Here is a 20753-nt window from a genome sequence, read left to right as displayed (position 1 = left end):
TTACTTGACAATTATGAAGTTCCAGAATAAGCAACGTGAAAGTACAGTGACAAATCAGAACAATGGTTGCTTACTGGGGTGGGAAGGGAATTGAATGGAAGGGGGCAAAAGGGAACATTCTAGATTTATGCTGGTAACATGGGGGAATACATTTGTTAAAACCCAATTGTACACCTATAAGAAATACATTTCCCTGCAGGTAAATATTTCCTCAGTAATAAAAAGACCTGCTGCATTTAACTTCTTATTTCCTGTATTTTCCAAACGGCACTAGTTTACCACGGAGGAAACTCTATGGTCACAGCAAAATAATGTGAAAACCAGCAGTATGATGTAGAACATTCCATCTTTGAAAGAAAAATTTTATGTTCCTTTTCCTTAGCAAACAGGAGAGTGACACGCAAAAAATTCTCAGGGATTTCACATATTCTGCCAATGAAAAGGCAACATTGGGAATATATGCTGATGCTGACTGGTTTATTATTCTTGTTCCCAGCTGAGATTACCCAGCTGAGGAGATAAGAATCCAGTTCTGGCACATGGCAGTAATTGACTTTTGGGGGGAGAGCTACTTTAGTTTAGAAGAAAGAAGATTATCACATTAGATTGAAATTGGGAATATTCCCAGTGCATTCTGAAATGTTGGAGGTTTCTGGAAGACTATATATTTTTGTCTATTTTTCTCTTGATTTCATTATAAACTAGAATAAAAGAAACCTCAAAAATAGTTAATTTCATTTAATTTATGGGTAGCTTTCCTAGTGGTTTAGTAGGGCAAGCTGTGAAATCTTGATTTTCCCTTGTCTAGCGAGAGCACATGTCTCTGTGTTATATGAGTAATTTATATGAGGAAACCAGTCTTCTGGTGTCCCTGGGGTCAATGGAGTTCTATGAAAGACTTCTCTAGAAACACTTAATTTGAGGAATTTAATAATCAGAAGTCTGAGATAGGCTACTGCTTTCTAGTAAATTTTGTCTATATCTGAGGAAGGTAAGGGGGTGGGGGGGACATTGTTTCTTAAATACCATTTGAAAGGAATGCAGTGTATTAATTTGCCATCTTACACCAACCAAGAGTTCTTGCTGAGCTCCCACATGATAAATCAGAAAGAAAGAACTGACCCAACAGGCCAAGTCAGTACTTGAGAGGAAACTGATCCCCACAACAGTATCCACCGTCATTTTCTTTGCCAGTAAAACATGTGTTTCCTGTTATATAGGACCAGCCCTAACATACAGGATTTGACATTTGGTAGGTACCCAATAAACGCAGAATACATCAATGTCAGCTTCACTGAATAAAACGGTTTTATGAAGAATTCTACATTGAACATCTGCCAGCAGTCACTTGCCTTTTTAAAATCCAGCATGCAGAGCTTGGCTTTCTCTCCAAATTGCCACTTGCACTGTGTGTTTGCATCGTATAACTCTCCCGGCAGCTTCTCGGGATACTTGTATTCCTTCCCAGGCTTTGGCTGATCCGCAAGGCATGTAGCTTGGGCAGTGCTAAAACAGAGGAACTGCTGGTGATGCCAGAAATTACCAAAGATGTAACTTCAAACACGTAATTCAATGATTGAATTACATGTAATTACACGTAATTCAATCATGCCTTTCCTTTCTCATGCAATTTTACCGCATGTCTTGTATAAAGAAGAGGGGACATTTTTCTCCTGAGGTCCAATATAACATTTATCTTAATTCTCTTAAAATACAGAGGCCACATTTTCTGAAATTGTTCATAATATGTTTCACCTTTTCCAGGGAGGCAATTTGTTCTTCATCGGATTTCTTAAACCTATCATGGGGAGAGTGAAATGGGATAATACAACCAGATGTTCGATGTGAGGAGCTTCTATAACAGACACCTTAAAAAGTACACTTCTTGCCAGGAACAATAAAAAGATGAAATGAGCACTGTAAACAGCAAAACACAATCAGCCAATTTCAAAGGCTGGAATTTTCTTTCTTCCGTCCTTCCTTCCTTTCCTGCACAATAGCTTCCAGCTTCCACATGGAGCATTGCAATGATTTCCACCAGAAATGCTCTATACGCAGGCTGATTTCTGACTAGATTCCAAAGTCAAGAAGAAAATTAATTCTCCTTAAGTTCCCTAGAAGATGGACTAAAGGCCAACTAATGATTTCTTCCTCTACAAATAGGGTATCCTCTTTCCTACCAGAGACAGGCTTTGGTATAAATTTTGCATTCGGAGGGAGGGGAAACAAGTGTTTGCAAATAGCAACTAAATCTTATTTATAAATTTCAATAAGCAAAAACAAACAAAAACAAAACACCTCTGTAATCACAATAAACTTAACAACAGTAGATCTGCCTAAGCATCCCCAAACTTTTCTTTGTGTGGTTGTCCACCTTGATCGGAATCTTTCTGTCCCCAGTCTCCAGGACCCGGGCCCCAGATTCTATTGCCTTGGAGCCCACTGATGCATGTGTGCCCTTAATTAATATCCACATACATAAAACATGAGGAAGGGCACCAGTCACTGTGGACAGGACATTAAACATACATGCAAGGAGGTCACAAGCCTTTTAATAGATTAAATCAAAGGCTAGGAAAGTGCTAAGAGCAGTGACTTGCTCACTGTGAGTGTTGAATAGATGATCTTTCTATTACTGCTACGATGATCATGATGTAAGGGTCTATAAGTAGAGAAAAATGAATAAAAGCATAACTAACACTCCATGACAGGAGTGATTTGGCAACTTTGGAATTCCATAGCACCTCTCTCTAATGATCTCAAATGATTCCTATATACTAGTTAGATGTTCCCCATTATCTCTCTAAAGTTACATCAGGGTTGGCAATACTATTCCCATTGCATAGAAAGGAAACTAAGAAAAGTCAGCTACATTGATGAACCCAAGCAAGAGATTGAAAAACAAAAACTTTTTAAAGTTCACAGATTCAGGATTTTTTTATAGTTTGATCAAATGGAACCTATTATTTTTTATTCATCCTTAAAATTTAATTCAAAGAGGACTTCCACTTTTAACTATGGTGGACCAGCACGTATGAGACTGATTGTTCTACAGGCATCAGAAGCCTATCAAAGTAAAAAGAACATGAAGGATGAACATTTCCAGAGCAAAGGAAAGTAGAGAAGTGAACCCAACACCCAGTAATATTTTTCTCCTCAAGGAATTTAATGAGTCATAAAAAGATGCTAAGGAGCCTAGTGGCCGAGTAGAAAGTGGTCCTTACGAGGCTGAGAAGCTGAGCAAGGTGTTGGCAATCTGGTGGGGCTGGGAGATAAAGATTGAAATTGTGGGTCAACCCTGGTAAACAAAATTTTCACGGAAGTCATACTAGGTCTTTGCTGAAGGAGTAAAGAAATAACGTGAAAGGCCGGTTTAGGAAGACCGAATGCCGGGATGACATCAGCTCAACCCCAAAGTGACTTACTGATAAACTGCAACTGCCCTGTCTGCTAGAAAGAAAAGATAACATCATTCGGGGCTCTATCTTGTCTTTAATTTTTTCATTAACAATATCCTTCATTTGTTCAAAATTACCAAATGTATTGGGAGATGAGACCAAAATATTGAAACCCAAGAGAATGCACAAGATACTGGAATCCAGATACTGGAGTAGTCAGAAATGGACTTTAAAATTATTATGGTTATTAGCTTTGAGAAAATAGAGGTTAAGATGGAGAATTTCACCAGAGAATGAATATATACAAAATATGTATGTGAGGTATTGTGAAAAGTTCTAACACTTACACAACTGGAATCCAAAAAGGAGAAGACAGAATGAAAGGGTCAGAACCAATATTTGTAGATAAAATGTCAGAACATTTTCAAAAACTGATGAAAGACAATAAACCACAGATGTAAGCAGTTCTAAAACCCCAAGCAGGAAAAAGAAAAAGAAAAACACGTGGGTACATGAAAGAAATTCTACAGAAAACCAAAATCACAGAAAAATGTCAAAAGTAACCTGAAAACAAAACTTTCAAAGGAGCCACAGAGAATCTGTACATGGCCCTGAGGATGAGGTGCCTGCCTGGTCCAGTGCACAGACTAGGGGCCTGGAAGGTCCCATGCAGGGGGAGACACAGCAACACACACGTCAACACTGTGATGTGAAAGTCGGCTCTGGTCAGCATCGCATTTGAAGAGCCATGAGAAGATCCCACCCCTGATTCTTCTGGCTGGGCTCATGCTTGGGCGTGTTTGCACTTGTCCCCTCATCCAAAGCAGGTCACACAGCTAAGCCCAGAGTCAGTGAGGTGGGCACAGGGATACAACAGGGTGTGGGTGCATGAAGCAAAAGCATTGCAGCCAGTTTACAATCACCTGATATCCACCAGGACAAAATATGTGTGAACTCTGCTGCATGCCCTACACAAAAGTCAGGTGGCCTACATGTGATAAGCAAAGCAACAAAGCTTGTGGAAGAATATATTCATGGCTCTGGGGTAAGCAGAGTTTTTTTCCAGTGGTGTACAGAAAGTGCTAATCCTAAAGGAAAAATATGAATAATTTGGACTCCCTTAAAAACATAAGAAAACTCTTCTGTTTATCAAAAGACACCATTAAAAGTGTAAATACTGTGTAAATACTAAGTCATAGAGTGAAAGAAGATATTTGCAATACATATTTCCGGTAATGCACAAAGTGTTCCTACTCAGTATATATAAAGTACTCCCAACAAGAGATAAGAAAAATAAAGGAGTTTAATTTCAAAAACATGCACAGGAGATTTGAACAGACACTTCACTAAAGAGGTTTCTAAAGTAGGCTTTAAAATGTGAAAAGGTGTTCAATCTCATTAATTACCACTTTGATCCACCACCCAGACCCACAAGATTGGCCACAATGAAAAAGACCAGCGAGATCAAGTGTCGGCAAGATTGTGGAACAATCTGAATATTCATAAGTGCTTGTGGGATTGTAACTTCGCACAGCCACTTAGGAAAGCTACTTGGCAGTGTCTACTGACACTGTACATATATATTTATGACCCCAAAGTTTCTCTGCTCCGTATACTCAGAGATATATGTGTAAACCAAAAGAATATTTACAGTGACATTTCTTATAATAGTCAAATACTGGAAATGCAAATGTCTATCACTAACAGGATGGATTAACAAGTTGGAGCATAGCCACACAATTAAAAATAAGTAAATGAATATCATATTTTTATGCAGAAATAAGGATGAATCTCAAAATCAAAATATTTAGCTAAAGACCCCAGACACAAAATAGCACATAACTCATGACTCCATTCATAGTAAGTTCAAAACCAGACAAAACTGTCTACGGTGGCGTCTGTGTCAGAGGAATGGTTGTCTGTGGGGAAGAGGGAGGTGATGACGGCATTGGGGAAGCGTATTCTGGGGGGGAGAGAGGTGTTCCATGTTTTTTTTAGGTTCGTTCACACATCCATCCCTTCACAAAGTTAGAACTTTTATTTGGTAGTGGGAACTTTTAAGATCTACTCTCTCAGTAAACTTCAGCTATAAAATACAGTATTGTTGACTGTAGTCACTATGCTGTACATGACAGTCCCAGAAACTCATTCACCTAATCTTTAGAAGTTTGACCACTTTCACCCATTACCTCTCTCCCACTCACCTGGCCCTTGGAAACTACCAATCTACTCTCTGTTTCTAAGAGTTTGATTTTCTTTTTAACATTCCACATATAAGTGAGATCATGCAGTATTTGTCTTTCTCTGACTTATCTCACTCAGCATAATGCCCTCAAAAACCATCCATGTCGTCACAAATGACAGAAGTTCCTTCTTTCTCATGGTTGAATGATATTACAATGTGTGTGTAGATAGGTAGACAGGTAGATAGATAGAGAGATATAATTAGATACAGTGCATATACACATATAAATACCACATATACATCATATATCTCACACCTTCTTTACTCTTCCATCCATTGAAGGGCACTTAGACTGTTTCCATGACTTGGCTACTGTAACGTGCTCCATATCATGATCTAGGTAGAAGTTACACTAAAATGTTCACTGTGTGAAAAGTTACTGAGTTATATGCTCATAATTTTGTACTTTTCTATATATGTGTTTAACTACATATACAACGTCAATGAAGGAAATAAGGCAAGGCCAGAGGTTCTGCAACAATATTTCAAAGTCCTCTTCCCACTCTGATTCATGAACCATAAAATGTTAAAGAGCTCGAGAGTTCTTTTACTTGTATCCCCTCTTTTTCCAAGAGAGACAATGGATTATAGGTTATATCAGCTGCCAAGGTCAAGGCCTTCCCCGGCATAGTGATGAAGACCTGATCGGCACATGAACTCTGATTCGCTTGCTGATCAACGATACGGCAGTGCCCATTCTCCAGTCTCCCAGAAACTGCACTCAGCCATGACTTGCTGGTTTATATTTCTTAAGACGAACATTATACAGCAGAGCAAGATGTGAACTGTAATGTATTATTTCTTTTATGCCCCAAAACATACTCTTTCAGGCCAAATCAAGTTTTCCCATTGACAGGGTGGTCGGGGGTATGGCAGGGCATCCCTCAAATTCCTGCTTTCCTATGATGACCTTTCTCATGTATGGATGCAGAGTCATATGACAAGCGGGGAGGTGTGATCACTGATCAGAAGTGCATGATTCAAGTTTTTAAAAAGCAAATTGAAGATGAGTCCATGTTGTCATTAAGTTTAAAATAATGAGCTAAAATTTCCCTAAGTCTTAGGCCTCCCGGATACAGACATGAGTGAATGTGATGAGGTCTGTGTCTGCCCATAGGAAATGACATATGTCTTTATTGATGAGGTTGAGGAATTTACTGCAAAAACATATCTGTCCTTCTTGACTCTACCGAGTATAGAGAAAAGTTGTGCTGACAACTTCAGGCTAATTGAGTTCCCTTATTATATATATTTTTTCCGTGTACCCAATGCTAGGCTGATCCTAAAGGAGAACAGATTCATCTTTGTAAAGTTGGCTGTTTATCCTTACTCACTGTTGGGATCATGTCCAAATTGCCAACTAATTGGTGGAGAATATAACAGTATTTTGATTACTTACAAATCAGGAAGTCAGCAAACATATAAAAGATGGTCTCAGGTTCATTAAGCCAACGAAAAATCAGGATTGATGCACTGGGGACATGTCCAATTCACAACTAGACATCTCAAGTACAATTAATCTTAAGAGTGAATTTGACAATGAAAGGCTATCGTAGAAAATTTAATCTTTTGAGAAATCCAATTTGGGAGCATGTAAAATCTTGCATTTTTATTATTATGTGGTCCAAAACAACCAGTAAAGTCCCTGAAAATAAATGTTTGTTACTGCATGGCTACAGAAGGGTTTTACTGATTGGCACAAAAACAAATGAGCATACTTCAGCATATGTTTAACCATTCCAGTATCACTGGACAAAATGTCTTTGAACTCCAGAATCTTAATAAGTATTCTCAGGATCATATTCTGACTTGAAGATTACAGCCCATATTTAATGTCATCAAAACAATTATTCTCTAAGCCTATAACTATTTCCTTTCTGTGAGTTTTCCTATATTTCTTGGCAGTTTAAAAACTTTTTCTGGACGCTTTCATGATGCTGATTCTCACTGCATGCCCATACTTTGCATCCCTGGGATTTTCAAGTTGTCAGAGGATATTTCGAAAAATTTAAAAATGTTTATATATCTTCATCATAGCCATTAAGATGAAAAAGAAGTAAAATTTTAAGAAAAGAATGTAGAAGTTTATAGAAAGGATTTGGGATATAGAAAACTCAAAAATTTCCTTGTTAATACAAATAAGAGCATTGTGAGCTAAAGTGAATTATCTTCTTTATTAGGGAAAGCAGAGTCCTTCACACACACACACACACACACACACGCACGCACATTTGAACAGGTGCATGAAAAAGCTAAAACAAGTGCTAACAATCCCCAACTTGACTCCAAGAGAACACCATACAGGGCACAGCAAATGTTGGAAGGACTGATTGTGTCATGTGAACATTGTCTTTTGGGTAATAGAAATTAAAAAAATGATCAAGTGTATATTCCTAGAATATAGGTTTATATTACCAGGGTACAGATATTATCTACAAAATTCTCACTCTTCCTGGGTAGCACAAAATATGGAAAGCAGTCATCGTTCCTTTAAGTGGTAAAATATCTCAGCTGAGGTCTCAAAGTAAGGCTGTGAGGAAGGACCACAGCTGCAGGCTGGAGCCCCCAAGGCTGGTAGTCAGGACGCAGCTCTGAAGATGTGTTATGAGGTCTGGAAGTGATGGAAGAGGCAGCAAGAAAGAGAAACCAGCTGTGCACTCACTGCCTCAGGTGAGCACAGGGAACCATCCATAGGATAATGAACAGAACGTGGTGAGTAAAACCAACAGAAATAGGCCTGAGATCCTGCTCAAATGATGTTCTAGAAACAAGACGGGTTAATTTGTGCAGCAGAAAAAAAAAGAAGAGGGGCTCTACTGAAAAAATAAGAAAGAAAGAGAGGAAACCAGGGGGATAATCCACTTTACTAGCAGATCTAAAAATGTTTCTTAAAGTCCCTTATTTCTCTAAAATTTTAAAATCTACTGACGATCTCTTTTTCAGGGGGTCAAACTGTACCTCCTTAATGTTCTATACCCTAAATGAATTAGAGCTATGATGAAACCTTCCAGAAATAATTCTTAAAATTATAGGATTTTAGACCCAGGTGAAGGTTTATATACTCTTTTTTTTTTTCCTCCTAATGAGAAATGTATTTTGTAAAAAAACATAATAATAATTCATGGTATGTCACTTATATCTCAATAAAACTACAAGAAAATATTTAAACATTAAAAAATTAAAAAAAATCATGGACTGAAAATGTCTGGTTATAGAAGTAAGAATTAAAAAAACAAAAAAAAAACAAACGGTAGTGACAAATACTTTGGTTTGCTAAGTATCTTAAGGGATTCTTTTGACTCTAAAGGGCAAATGAGGTCAGATTAAGCTTGCAGAAATTGAGGCTCTGAGAAAGTGTTTGGCAAACTCCTTGGTCAAATGAATGTCTCCAGATGCCTTTAAATGGGGACCATCTGCGGAAGGGGCACCTGGGTCTGGGGCTTCTTGGACAGGATTAGGCTGACCCAGCAGTGAACATCAAAGGCACAGAGAGATACACAACCAGCTTTAGGGGTTCATACCTTAAAAATTTGTGCAGGTACTGGCGGCTGCAGGGTGACCAGGAGAACACCCCATTGCGTCCTGCCAACGTAGGGGACATTATGTTGCCCTCAGACTTTTTGCACACGTTCCCTTCTCCATCATGGACCATGCCGAAGCTATGAGAGAGAGAAAGAAACGGGTCTTTCAAAACAAATAGCAGTTTCAACTGTCTAACACACTCTAACAAACACAAGTCAACAATGTGAAGGCCCCCCTTCTCCTGTATGCTAGGCAGGCAGAAGAAAGAGTCCTAACAGCCAAACAGGGGAGAATATCCATGAGGTCACAGACCTCTCCTGGAGAACTACCATTTGTCCAGCTGTTTGAAAGTGTACACCTACATCAAAACAGAGCACATGTCCAGATGTCTGCCAAAGGCAGACATTTTAATTATAAAAAAGCATTTCCAGTGGGATGTAGAGGGCAGTTTATTTGATCTTGAGAAAGCTGATGATGTTCTTATTGCTTTCTTCTCTCTCTACACTCTTTGCTGCTCACCAGCCATGGTCAGGATTTCCAGGTGTTTGTAAGAAACACAAATGCAGGCTCCACAGGGGAGTGTGATGTTTACACAATTTAAGAACGACTAAACCACTACCGCCCCTCTTGGTGGTGCTGACATTTTGTCCCTACACCCAGTGCTGATCCAGCTCGTGCTAGGTCTTCACTGCTGGAGGCTGTGACAGCAGGCCAGTACTTGACCAGACTCCCTACTTCCCTTTGGAGGAAGTGACGCCATGGAACTCCCGTGAGTAGCTGTGGTGGCGTTTATCTGCAGGCGTTGTTTGAAGGTACGTCTGTTACTCTTGACTGAAACCAGAGCACTTTGGGGCTCCAGCCCTAGCTTAGTATATGGAAACACCTCAGGCTACAGTGGCTATGGGACCTCTTAATAGGGTCCTTTGCAGATGTTCAAATCCTACAATGCCAACAGCAACCCCTTACTGTCACTCGAGAAAACTGCAGCCTTGCACCTATACGAATCCCATTGACTGAGATGCTACCTCTCCCCACCAAGTAGGCTCTTCTTCTTAACTTCCTAAAGCTAGCCCTGTGGGATAGCCTCATGTTACCATCTTCACCCACCTCAGAAGAGCACAAATGACTACCTTGGGAAGAAAGCCTCCGGAATTTGGGAGCTCCGTGACATTGAAGACTTCCCATTAGGGTAGATACATCCTTGGAGAGTCAAGCCATTTTTGGCCATTAATGTCTGGTACCCACCCGATCACTGTATGGATTCCCAGAGAGCAGTTCTGAATGAGTGGGATACAGAAGGCAGGGGAAAAGCAAGAGGGGAGAAAGCAAAGAAGGAAAGGTGGGTTACTGCATCTGTGGGCTTTCTGCCACCAAGAATCCCAGGATGAATGGAGGGAGGGTCACAGGGATAGGAGACACCAACCCAGGGGAAGTGGGCTCCAAAAGGGGGCCAGGGAATCTGCACTTGTGTCCGAGGTTGAAGACTTAACTGTTTCTTCTTAGAGCTGTTTAATAATATCAGTAAAAATGACAACTCCCATTTGTAAGCACTATTTTTCAGACAAGATATTAAGCACATTATCTATATTTTCTAACCCGAATCTTACTACAAGCCTACAAGCCTACAATGACAGCAAGACTGAGGGCTGGAGACAGGCTTGTCCAGGGTCTCAGAGTCCAGACTGGAACCCGATACTCTGACGTCAGAGCCCAGGCGGGACCCGTGCAATAGTGTACCCGGAGCGTGATTGAAGGGTGTGTCCAAGGAAATCTGGCACACAAACATTGTCGAATTTCTGCAAAATTCCTGCTCAGTACCAAGGATGATGTAGTTGTGGTCATTTCGGCCTCCACCCATTCTCTGAAGTTCTATTAGAAGCAATCAATCAAGGTGAGGGTAACCACATGGCTGGAGAAATGTGCCACGGTGATGGAGAGGATTCACGCAGAGGCTGCTTTGGGGAGAAAGTGATAAAAACGAAATAACAAAGTACCCTCCCCTGGCTGGCCCTTGACCTGAATATAAGAAGACAAATTTGGGTCCTGCGAGTGCCCTAGATGAATTTGCTACCACTTCTGCCTACATTTCTAAGGAATTCAAAGCCACAACATCCCAGATCTGGGGACACCTTGGTCTTAACCATTTTCATCTAAGGCATTTTCAGTGATTCTCAGACTTTTTTGAGTATCAGAATATCTGGGAAATGCACCACACATGTGCCTCCCCAAAGCCCACCCTGTTAGATTTTTGATTTAGTAAGTTGGGGGTTAGGCTCTGGCATTTGGGTGAATCCTAACACAATAACGTGATTCTGATGCCCACCCAAACTTCAGCACTACTATGTCTCGAGTTGCTTTTCCAAGCAGTACAAATCCCATATTCTGCACTGTTGTGGGTGTTAGCACAGTGGCATGAAAATACCACACGATAATCACAGTTGATATTAACATTAATAAGTCATGGAAGAATGAATAGGGCACATTTTGAAGATAAGGTTGGTATTTGGCAACTAAGAAATAAAATTACTATTCAAGTTATACATTACCAGACATTTTTTTTTTTTTTGCTTCCATGACTCACAATACTTTATTCAAAGTGGTTATCACCCTACATGTTAAAACAATGCACTTTTTTCTCTTCCTTATCTACAGGGGCTCTTCTTAACAATGCTCAGAGCCCGAGTGCAGGTGGACTCACTAGTCCGTGACAGGTGCTCCACCGATGTTTGTTGAATGAATAAAGAACAACCTTCCAGCTACAACAACAACTCAAATACCCAAATGTAAACATAATTTCAGATTAATTTGGACTTGAGAATTATATTCTGTATCAGATGCTCTTAATGTCTTCTATAGAATTTTCTTGAGTTATTCAATTACATCAGCAAGTATTTCTTTATTACTAATGATATACCCAGAATGATGAACAGCCAAGCTTTTTTAGAGGTTGTACCAATATTTTAAGCTGATCAGACAGCAGTAGGTCAAGGAAAGGAGAAACCCTTCAAAGCAACGATGGGTCAAAGTCATCTGGATGGTAAATCACACCCTGGAGGTGATGATAGCACCACAGGTAGGATCTACTTGTCCAGAGCCTGATGCAGGCTTTTCAAGAAGCAAACCCATCCTCCCTGAGAGACGGGAAGTGGACATGGGGACAGCAGTCATGTGGGACTCTCAGGGCCAGGGCAGGTCAGATAACCTGGGGGAACACAGGCTGTGGAGGCGGGGGAACCTCCATCAGGTCTTGATCCTGTCGTTCACAAGTGGGTTGATTTGGGGCAAATTTCTCAAGTCCCTGAGCCTCAGTTTCCTCACCTATAAAATGGGATAATAAAACCTTCCTCTTAAACTGTTCAGAATACCTGGCACCATGCATATCAAAAAGGAAAATTCAAAATGTATCTTTCCCAGATTCAAATGTGGTCTTGATCAAATCTCTCAACACCTAGATGTCAGATATCACTTGTATACATATTTTGTGCATGTGTGTGTGTGTGTGTGTGTGTGTGTGTAGGGGGGTGAGGAGGCAGTTCAGCCAAGGGTCAATGGTTTTCAAATACCTTCTGGACACAGAAACAAACAAAAATCTTAGGAGGAATGACAGGAAATAAAATTTGTAAGAAACGATGCTCCAACATGCTGGAGCTCCCTAGGGGGCAGTCTGACAATCACCAGACCAGGTGATCTTTAAGCAGCCACTTGCTTTAATATTCCGCAAATCCTTAAAATCACCCAGCACCTCCCTGCCCCAGCTGTAGGGGCTCAGGTTGATGACAGAGCACAGTCATAAATCAGTGAGGTGCACACATCACCATCAAATGCTTGAAAGGGAGTCTAACATCACCAGCTGAATATGGTTGCGCTGAATGGTATCAGCACACCAACTCTGTTTCTTTCCAGAAGATTTCCCTGATTTTCCTTGCATCTCTTGAAATGCCTACAGCCCTCACTGCTTGACCCCTTGCATGCCATGCCTACCTTACCTTTCTTTAGGCTTTGAAGGGCACGGATCACTAGTCATTTTATAGAACACTACACAGTGCTTTGCTGGCAGAATGCAAATTGTCCCTGGTGAATGGGTCAGTAAGTAGTGGAAAAGATAGGGGACAGAACGATGGATCATGAATACTCCTGAGCACAGTAAGTATGTTTAATATTGTCTTGATGGTCTAAAATGATCATGCAAATTAAGTATTTAAGCTGACTTTATATACAAGGAATGTTCAGCTCAAACAATGCAACTTAAATTGCACCTGCACACACCTGCTGAGGTCTCACAGGCTCTACGGGTTTTGCATATGGAAACCCACGTAAGAGGAGATCAGGAGATGCAGCCTGGTCACTGTCAGGCTGCCAGAGAACCACAGGGTATCTAGAATACGAGTCCCAGGGCCCTACCCATCTCATGGCATGACTTCCTTTGACAAATGAGAATTTTTCAAATGGATCCATGCCCAGATGGCATACTCTTCAAAACGTGTAGTTGAACCCTCAGTGTGTCTGTGCCGGTTCTTCAACACCTGCATCTAGGAAACCACACATCCTGTGACAAATGATTTAATACAAGCAGGAAACCGGCCCTGCACCAGTCCCGGCTCAGTCCCACACACTAAGGGAAAGCACACATCCTCACTTTCAGCTCCAGACCCTCTTTTCCCCTTCCCAACACAGATCCAAACACTGGCTCTTAGCAATTCCTATCTTTAGGTCAGATTCTCCAGTAGAAACCACAAGATGTTTTAGGATAAAAAGAACTGAACCTCGTAGAAGAAACTAGCTGGGCATGAACTGCATCTTTCTTTGAGTTAAAGGTTAGGAAACCTGTGGCTGAAAGGCACAGAGAAGTACTCCTCCACCTTAATAGTGTCCTCTGAATGTAAAACTGAAGAAGTAAGATTCATCTGTGAAACAGCATGTTTTACAACTTATAAATATAAAATTATTTTTTAATTCTTAAGGTACAGGGCTCAGAAATTGACTGCTTAGAGCTCTTTGCCAAGGATAAGAGGAAGGCATGCTGTTTGATCCATGCATTAAACTTAGGATTCCTTCTCCAAGTAATAATAGTTCTTAAATGAATAAACTGAATAAAGTTGTTTGTTTTCAATTCACCTGAACTGCACAGAGCTGGGTTGCTGAATCTTTCCTGCTGCGGCCCCTCTCATTTGATGCAGTTGCCACAGCTAAGAATGTGTTAGAAATACGCCCCCTTCAGCTCACCTCTGACCCCTTGCAGCTCCTCCACGCCTCCTGTGCTGAATGTTCAGCCCAGGCTACTTGCCCAGCTAGTGAAGGGAAGATAAGAGATCATCCCCAGGGGTTTCCAGGCTTAGAGTTACATGTGAAACTACTCCACAAAGAGCACGTATTAGCGTTATTATTACTATTAGTACTATTATGATCACTTATTTTGGCAATTAGCACGTGCTTTTTATGTCTCCCATAAATACATGTATCACACATGTATTCCTATTTCCTCATGTATGTATACATGTATGTATCCCACATGTATTTCCTATTTCCTCAATATGATCAGAAGCTATTTCACGGGTGATGTCAAACACTCAGAGCTCTCAGTCCTCCTGACTCTTGTACAATATTCTCTAAGCAGCAGGTGCTGGAGAAGGAGCTGATCATTTCCTGGAGGTCAGTTCTATCAGGAGTGGGACTTGCCTGCATCCAAATCTAGAGTTCCTTTCCTTCCTCCCATCTGTATTCTCACTTGCAAGTAAAAACACTTTTCTCTTGTTTGGAAGAAATTCTTTTTCCATCTACACCCAGCCCTAGTGATGAAAGGAAATATTAATACTTGACTTCTAAGAAAAAAATAAAAGCAAACACGAATCCTTGTTGACTGGAAGACTGAGAGCCTCGTCTTGGACGCACCAGGGGCCTGAATCTCAACGGCTTATCTAATGCTGATTTGTTCAGCCCTTGATGACTTAAATATTTCTTACTTTGATTGTTTAATTAAATTCAGGTATGGTTCAGAGGACAGCAAGAGCCCCATGTCGTTAAAATAATGAGTTTTTTTGAAGTTTTAACTCTAGCAGCCTATTTAAAATTATGACTTAACTGAAAGCTTTGTAAAGTGTAGGTGCAATTTTCTAGGCACTGAAAAAGTCAATCATTACCTGTAATGATGAAGGGATCAGTAATAAGATATAAGCTTCACTTTCAGGTCATCAGTTCACACAGAGCCAAAGTCTGCAGGGCCTCTGTGAGAGCCCATTAAGGACAGGCACACATGTGTACAAACACACACACACACACACACACACACACACACACAGATGCTTTGAACAGGTCGGGATGACATGAGTGGCCTCAGTACAATTTCTAACAGGGGATGGAGAAATCAACTTTGCAAAGACCAAATCACAAACATTGCCTTCTGCAAGTTTTGTAATTTGCAAATAAAATGAGGATGAAAGTGAAAATAGAAAAGCTGTAATTCCTGGCTGTGAATTTTCTAGGAGAAGCTTCAAGTACAGTTTCAGTCCAGCAGGAAAACACTTGTGTTACCACTGCTGATGCTCATATAAATCAGGGCAATTGCAGGAAATCAGCAAGTGGGCCCCACTGAGAAAAACTTTTTTTTTTAATAGATGGTGCCTCGAAGTGAGGCAGCCTATAGATTATTAGACTAAGAAATCTTATTTAAGAATAATAGCTACTATAAGTAATGGACAGAAGTGTTTCATTCTACAGGAGCAAAGGTAAGCTTCTCACTTAAAAAGATACTCCTAATGACATGCCACCCATTGCTGAGAGCTGTTTGTCCTGCATCGGTGTCTATCCATCTGTGCCAAAGTCCCGGATTCCCCACTCCCCCTGATGCTGCCTCATTTCACAACTGACAATGGTGGGAACGTGGGGATGTGGGAAGCAAACCAGCTCCCACCAGGCTGCATCTCTTGTCCTCCCTGTACGTCCCAAACCCTGCACACCAGTCAAAACCCATCTCTACAAATTTTGAAAGTGATATAAGAATGCAAACTTGAGAATAGTAAGTTACCAATGGGCGGGCTTGTTACCATCTTCAGTCACGTGGAGTCCTCCCGTAGGAGTTAACCATGGAATGAGATGAGCTCACAGGACCAAGTTCAAAACCCAGGACAAAGGAGCAGAGACAGAAGAGTCTGTAGTCTGTGATTGTATGCACATGTGTGAGCAGGAAGGGAAGAAGGGAGTGAGGAAAGTGCAAACATGTGTGTTGCCACAGCTTTAGAATGTGTGCGACGAGACACTCAAATAAAACAGAAGCGCCTACGTGAGCATTTCCTACTGGCGTTCTCGCTGCAAATGTGTGAATTCCCCTCACAGGCTTGAGCTACTGCACCAGAATCTCTAGACAATCTTCCAGTCTGCAGAGGACCCCAGGCTCCATCCTCCCAGGGAGATGCACTTACTTGTGTCCAGACTCGTGGGCGATGGTGAAAGCCAGTCCAAGACCTGTATCTTCATTAATCGTACAGCTGCGATATTTACTACACATTCCACTTATGGGTGCAAATCCTACAGGACATAAAGATCAAAAGAACATATGGGAGCAATATTGTAGTAAAATAAAGAAAGAGGGTGTGTCATGTGTGTGTATTTACCTCTGTCCTTTAGAGAAATTTGGTTCTCATTTTGTCAGGTGAAATATGAAACAGGAAACCCTTGGACAATCATATAAAGGGCCCTGAATTATGTGGGAAACCCTTGGACAATCATATAAAGGGACCTGAATTATGTGGGAGAAGGGGGTCTGAATTATGTGGGAGAAGGGGGTCTGTTTTCCCTTCCCAATCCATGGTTCTATGTAATGTTCAAGTTACAGGTTACAATGGCGGCGTAGTTGAAGAGGGCATTCCCTGCAGATGGAGAATTTCAGCCTTTTTCTATAAACAGCTGTGTTCTCAAAAGCCTGAGAAAAAGTGCTGTAGAGAGTGGGTGTCAGGTGGTCCCCAAGGCCACTCCACGGTGGAGGACTTTCGAGGAGGGTGCACAGGACTCAGCATCTATCATGCTCCTGGGTGTAATTTAATAGGGATGGAAGTATACGGAGTAAAATCAGCAGAAGGGACAAGCACCTGGGGAGAAGCCCGGGGAAATCAGGCACGAGCTTCCAGGGCTTCCTCCCGCCGTGGAGTCGCACAAACGGACTTAATTCCTCCAACAAGGGGAATACTGCCCACCAGGGTGCTCATTAGAGACACAAAGCCCTGGCCTTTGGTTGGGGGCTGGTCACATAGCACCCCTGCCTGGAGTGGGCCAAAATTCCAGGCGCCCAGAATGAAAGCAAGTCTTCCGTGTAAACAGCATTATTTGTACAATTTAGGCCCAGTGAGCTTATCATGTGCAGGGTGGGAACCTCCTGAATTCTAAGTCCTCAGAGGCAGCCCAGGGTCCACCTTGCACTCAGGGCTTTCTGGGAACAAGTAGTCAGGACTAACCTCTATTAAACCAAGTCTTATCTGAATGTTTTTGTAATAAAGACCCTTCTTCCCTAAGATCTTGGGAAGAAATGGAGAATTAGGAAAAAGGGTCAGGAGAGCCTTGCTCAGTATCACACTGTGCTTTACACTATTTGGAAAAGTATAAAAAACTTGCATCATATTATAAAATACCACCAAGATACACCCAGCCTAATAAACATGTTGAACATGGCTAAGATTGGGATATTCATAGAGAAATGGAAAAATCAGGGATCCAATAGTGTTGTAGTATCTCTACAAATAGTCATAAATGTATTATTATTTTTTCATAGAATGAGACACCCTTGAATCTGTTGACCCTATTCTCACCACTGGAAGAAGAAATGGAAGAAATTATTTCTTAAATTAGAAGAGATAGAAGCTCTTGAATCTGTGAGAGACCTTTTCTTGTGAAAGAACTGATTTTGGTGAATAAATGCATACTCTTCTCTTTGGCCACAGTTTATACAGGGCAGGGAGTTTATTCCTTACAATTCCACCCAGCAGCAGCTACAGCTTACAGATTTGGAATGAGGGCAAAAATACTCCATATCCTAGGCCACTGAAGGCACACAGCACACATGTGTTTCTCAAAACCCTGGCAGAGGGTCTTACCCAGAGTATCACAGGGTTCATTCTTCCAGGAACATATGTCCAGGCCGGTTAGTAAGATGGCATGGTCATGGCGAGTCCCATCTTTCCCCATCAATCCAGACTGCCACTGGCAGAAGCTGCTCAAGGTGTGGTCCGCATGATGGCTTATCACTAGCCCTGGCTATGCAGGAGACAGACCAGGAGCCCGAGATAACAGGAAGAAAACATGTTGTCATGCAGTTGTTACTGGCTCTGTCATCACAGAAAACTAGCACTAACTTGGATTCAGTTACACAGGTGGAACTGGATGGCAGAAACTAATTTACCCATTTTATGTGTTAAAATCCAAAGGAGGGTGTCATATATAAAACCTGTACAGACTCAGTGTAGACACTCATGTTTATTTCTCTAGTTCTGTACCAAAACAGTTGGGATGTATTTGCTGACTCTGAACACATTTCAATGACCCAAGAAAGATGACTTCTGTGCATGAAATGTTCACATTCAAAGTCTTTATAAAACACTGAAAAATTATATAAGGCAACAGAATCGTTTATACGAGACTTTGCACATACACAAAAACACACCCGGATGGTGCTGTGTTTATTTCATAACCAAGTTGGGCAAGTAAGATTTCAAATTTGTAACTCTTCTAAGAGTTATTATTACAGTGTTAAATCAAGTCACTTTCCTACAGAGGCACCATGTTTATGAGAAGAGGCAGCTCAACTGACAAAGCTTTATCTCTAGCAAATAGGCTGGAACTAGAAGGAAACTATACAGATGACATTTCACCTTATCCATATATACCAAGTTCTAATAGATCAGCAGTGAAAGATCAGAGTGAAAGCTACCCGAAGTCTTGGTAAATGAAGAACTGGGGGTAGGGGGTGGGTGGCAAGGACATCTCCCAAAACTGGCAGGCAGATGAGTTCTTTAAAGCTTATTTATAGGTATGATATATTTTTCTAAGGATGGTCAGAGAAAACCAGGTTAAATACCTCAATTTCAGGACAAGAACTTGTTTAAAGCTTTCATGACCAGAGTGTTGCTTTGAAATTGCGTCTCTCAGTCACTGACTATGTTTTCCCCTTAAATGTTTATTGTGTCTTTCCAGAGAGTCAAATGCACCCAAGCTAAATGCTGTACATCAACCCTGGGACATGCCTTACATTCTTCAGCGGGTGATTTCCAGGAAAACTGCATTAATTAAAGTTAACACAGGTGTACGATCAAATGATAACCTCGCTTATTCTTTGCCGCTTGGATGAGTTCCAAGGTGAAACGTTTTAATACAAAGAATAATTAACCTGTCACCTGAGAAGCCCTGCTAGTTCAGCACCCCCTCTGCAGACACACTCACACAAAAGACAATGGAGTTGTATCGTGCTGACTCTTCAGGCTAGAAGCAGGTCTGCCCGTGCATGCCCCATCCTGCAGGGAAAGAGGGCAGCACCCCAGAAACTGAAAATCTGAAGGCATCTTAAATCTCATAAATGATCTCAGATTTCATCTAAAAATCATTTGTTTCATAAACAAGACAACTGTGGCTAACAGGAGACTCTGTGAAGATGTCAGCCTGGGTGAAATTGGACGCAGGGTGCCTGACTAGGACCCAGGGTTTACGCCCCCAGGTCCAATCAATGACCAGCTTGGGGCAAAATACAAGTGAGAGCCCTTTATGGCTAAGACGTCCCCCTTACTTCTGCCATGGAATATTCACACGAGTCCTTATTGTGAATGGAGGGGTACCTCTGTGTGTTCACACAGGGTTCTGAAATGAAGGCAACAGACAGTCTTATGCCCACTGCTCCCAAGATCCAGCATAATCTGGGGGTTTGTGTGCAATGAGAGGAATGTGCCTGACATCCTAGAATCTCTACAAAAATAAAATCCCGAGACCAAAGGTGGTGGAGGTCAGTCTCAGCAGTTGGGAGGCAATAGAGTACAACAATGCACTGCCACACAGTACAAATTAACTTCTGGGCTACAGGACATTGTTAGTCTTCTAGCAAAAGACCAAAGGGCTCACTTCATCTCCATCATCAAAGCTCACAGTGGCTGAGGACAAGTTTTGCACCTTGCATTCCTAGTGTATTTCCAACAGGGTATTTAAAGTAGCTCTTCTATTCCATTTTCTTATTAGCCAATCAGATGAGTATTTCTTACTACTCTTGCACAAAAATCACACACACACACACACACAAAACAAATAAGCATTACAGGAACTGACAAGAAACTCATTGCATTAGACACAAAATATTAAAACATTTTTGTCCCCAAGGGAAAGAGAAGTAAAGAATCCATAGAACAATTATATTTAGGAAAACAAAGCATTATTTTGAATTTATTTTTCTGGGGGAAAAAAACTACTGGTTTCAAAGAATACCTGTTCTTCTTCCAGAAGAATCAGACCTACAATGGCAATGTTGATGTTTCCTCCTATTGTTCCATCTTTGAATAAAGCAGACACCTGAAAAGGACAGGTAATCCACATCAGTCCCTATACACGGCACCCTTTTCCCCCAG

At 41.2% G+C, this 20753-nt stretch overlaps 1 protein-coding gene across 2 annotated transcripts in view; it reads right to left on the bottom strand.

The window, feature by feature from the left end:
* Positions 1-20753, bottom strand: part of ADAMTS16 (ADAM metallopeptidase with thrombospondin type 1 motif 16) — a gene marked incomplete at both ends in the record, with an annotated part of 153754 nt that overhangs the window by 88233 nt on the left and 44768 nt on the right. For both annotated transcript variants that reach the window (XM_082652312.1, XM_082652313.1), the window contains 5 exons: positions 1353-1506; positions 9165-9302; positions 16581-16686; positions 18246-18405; positions 20614-20697. In XM_082652312.1, coding sequence (XP_082508438.1) covers positions 1353-1506; positions 9165-9302; positions 16581-16686; positions 18246-18405; positions 20614-20697 — 642 coding nt within the window. The remainder of the gene's footprint in view (positions 1-1352; positions 1507-9164; positions 9303-16580; positions 16687-18245; positions 18406-20613; positions 20698-20753) is intronic.

The sequence above is a fragment of the Grampus griseus genome, assembly GCF_964374135.1.
Source record: "Grampus griseus genome assembly, chromosome: 3".
Lineage (NCBI taxonomy): Eukaryota > Metazoa > Chordata > Mammalia > Artiodactyla > Delphinidae > Grampus > Grampus griseus.
This window is presented reverse-complemented; position numbering and strand designations above follow the sequence as displayed.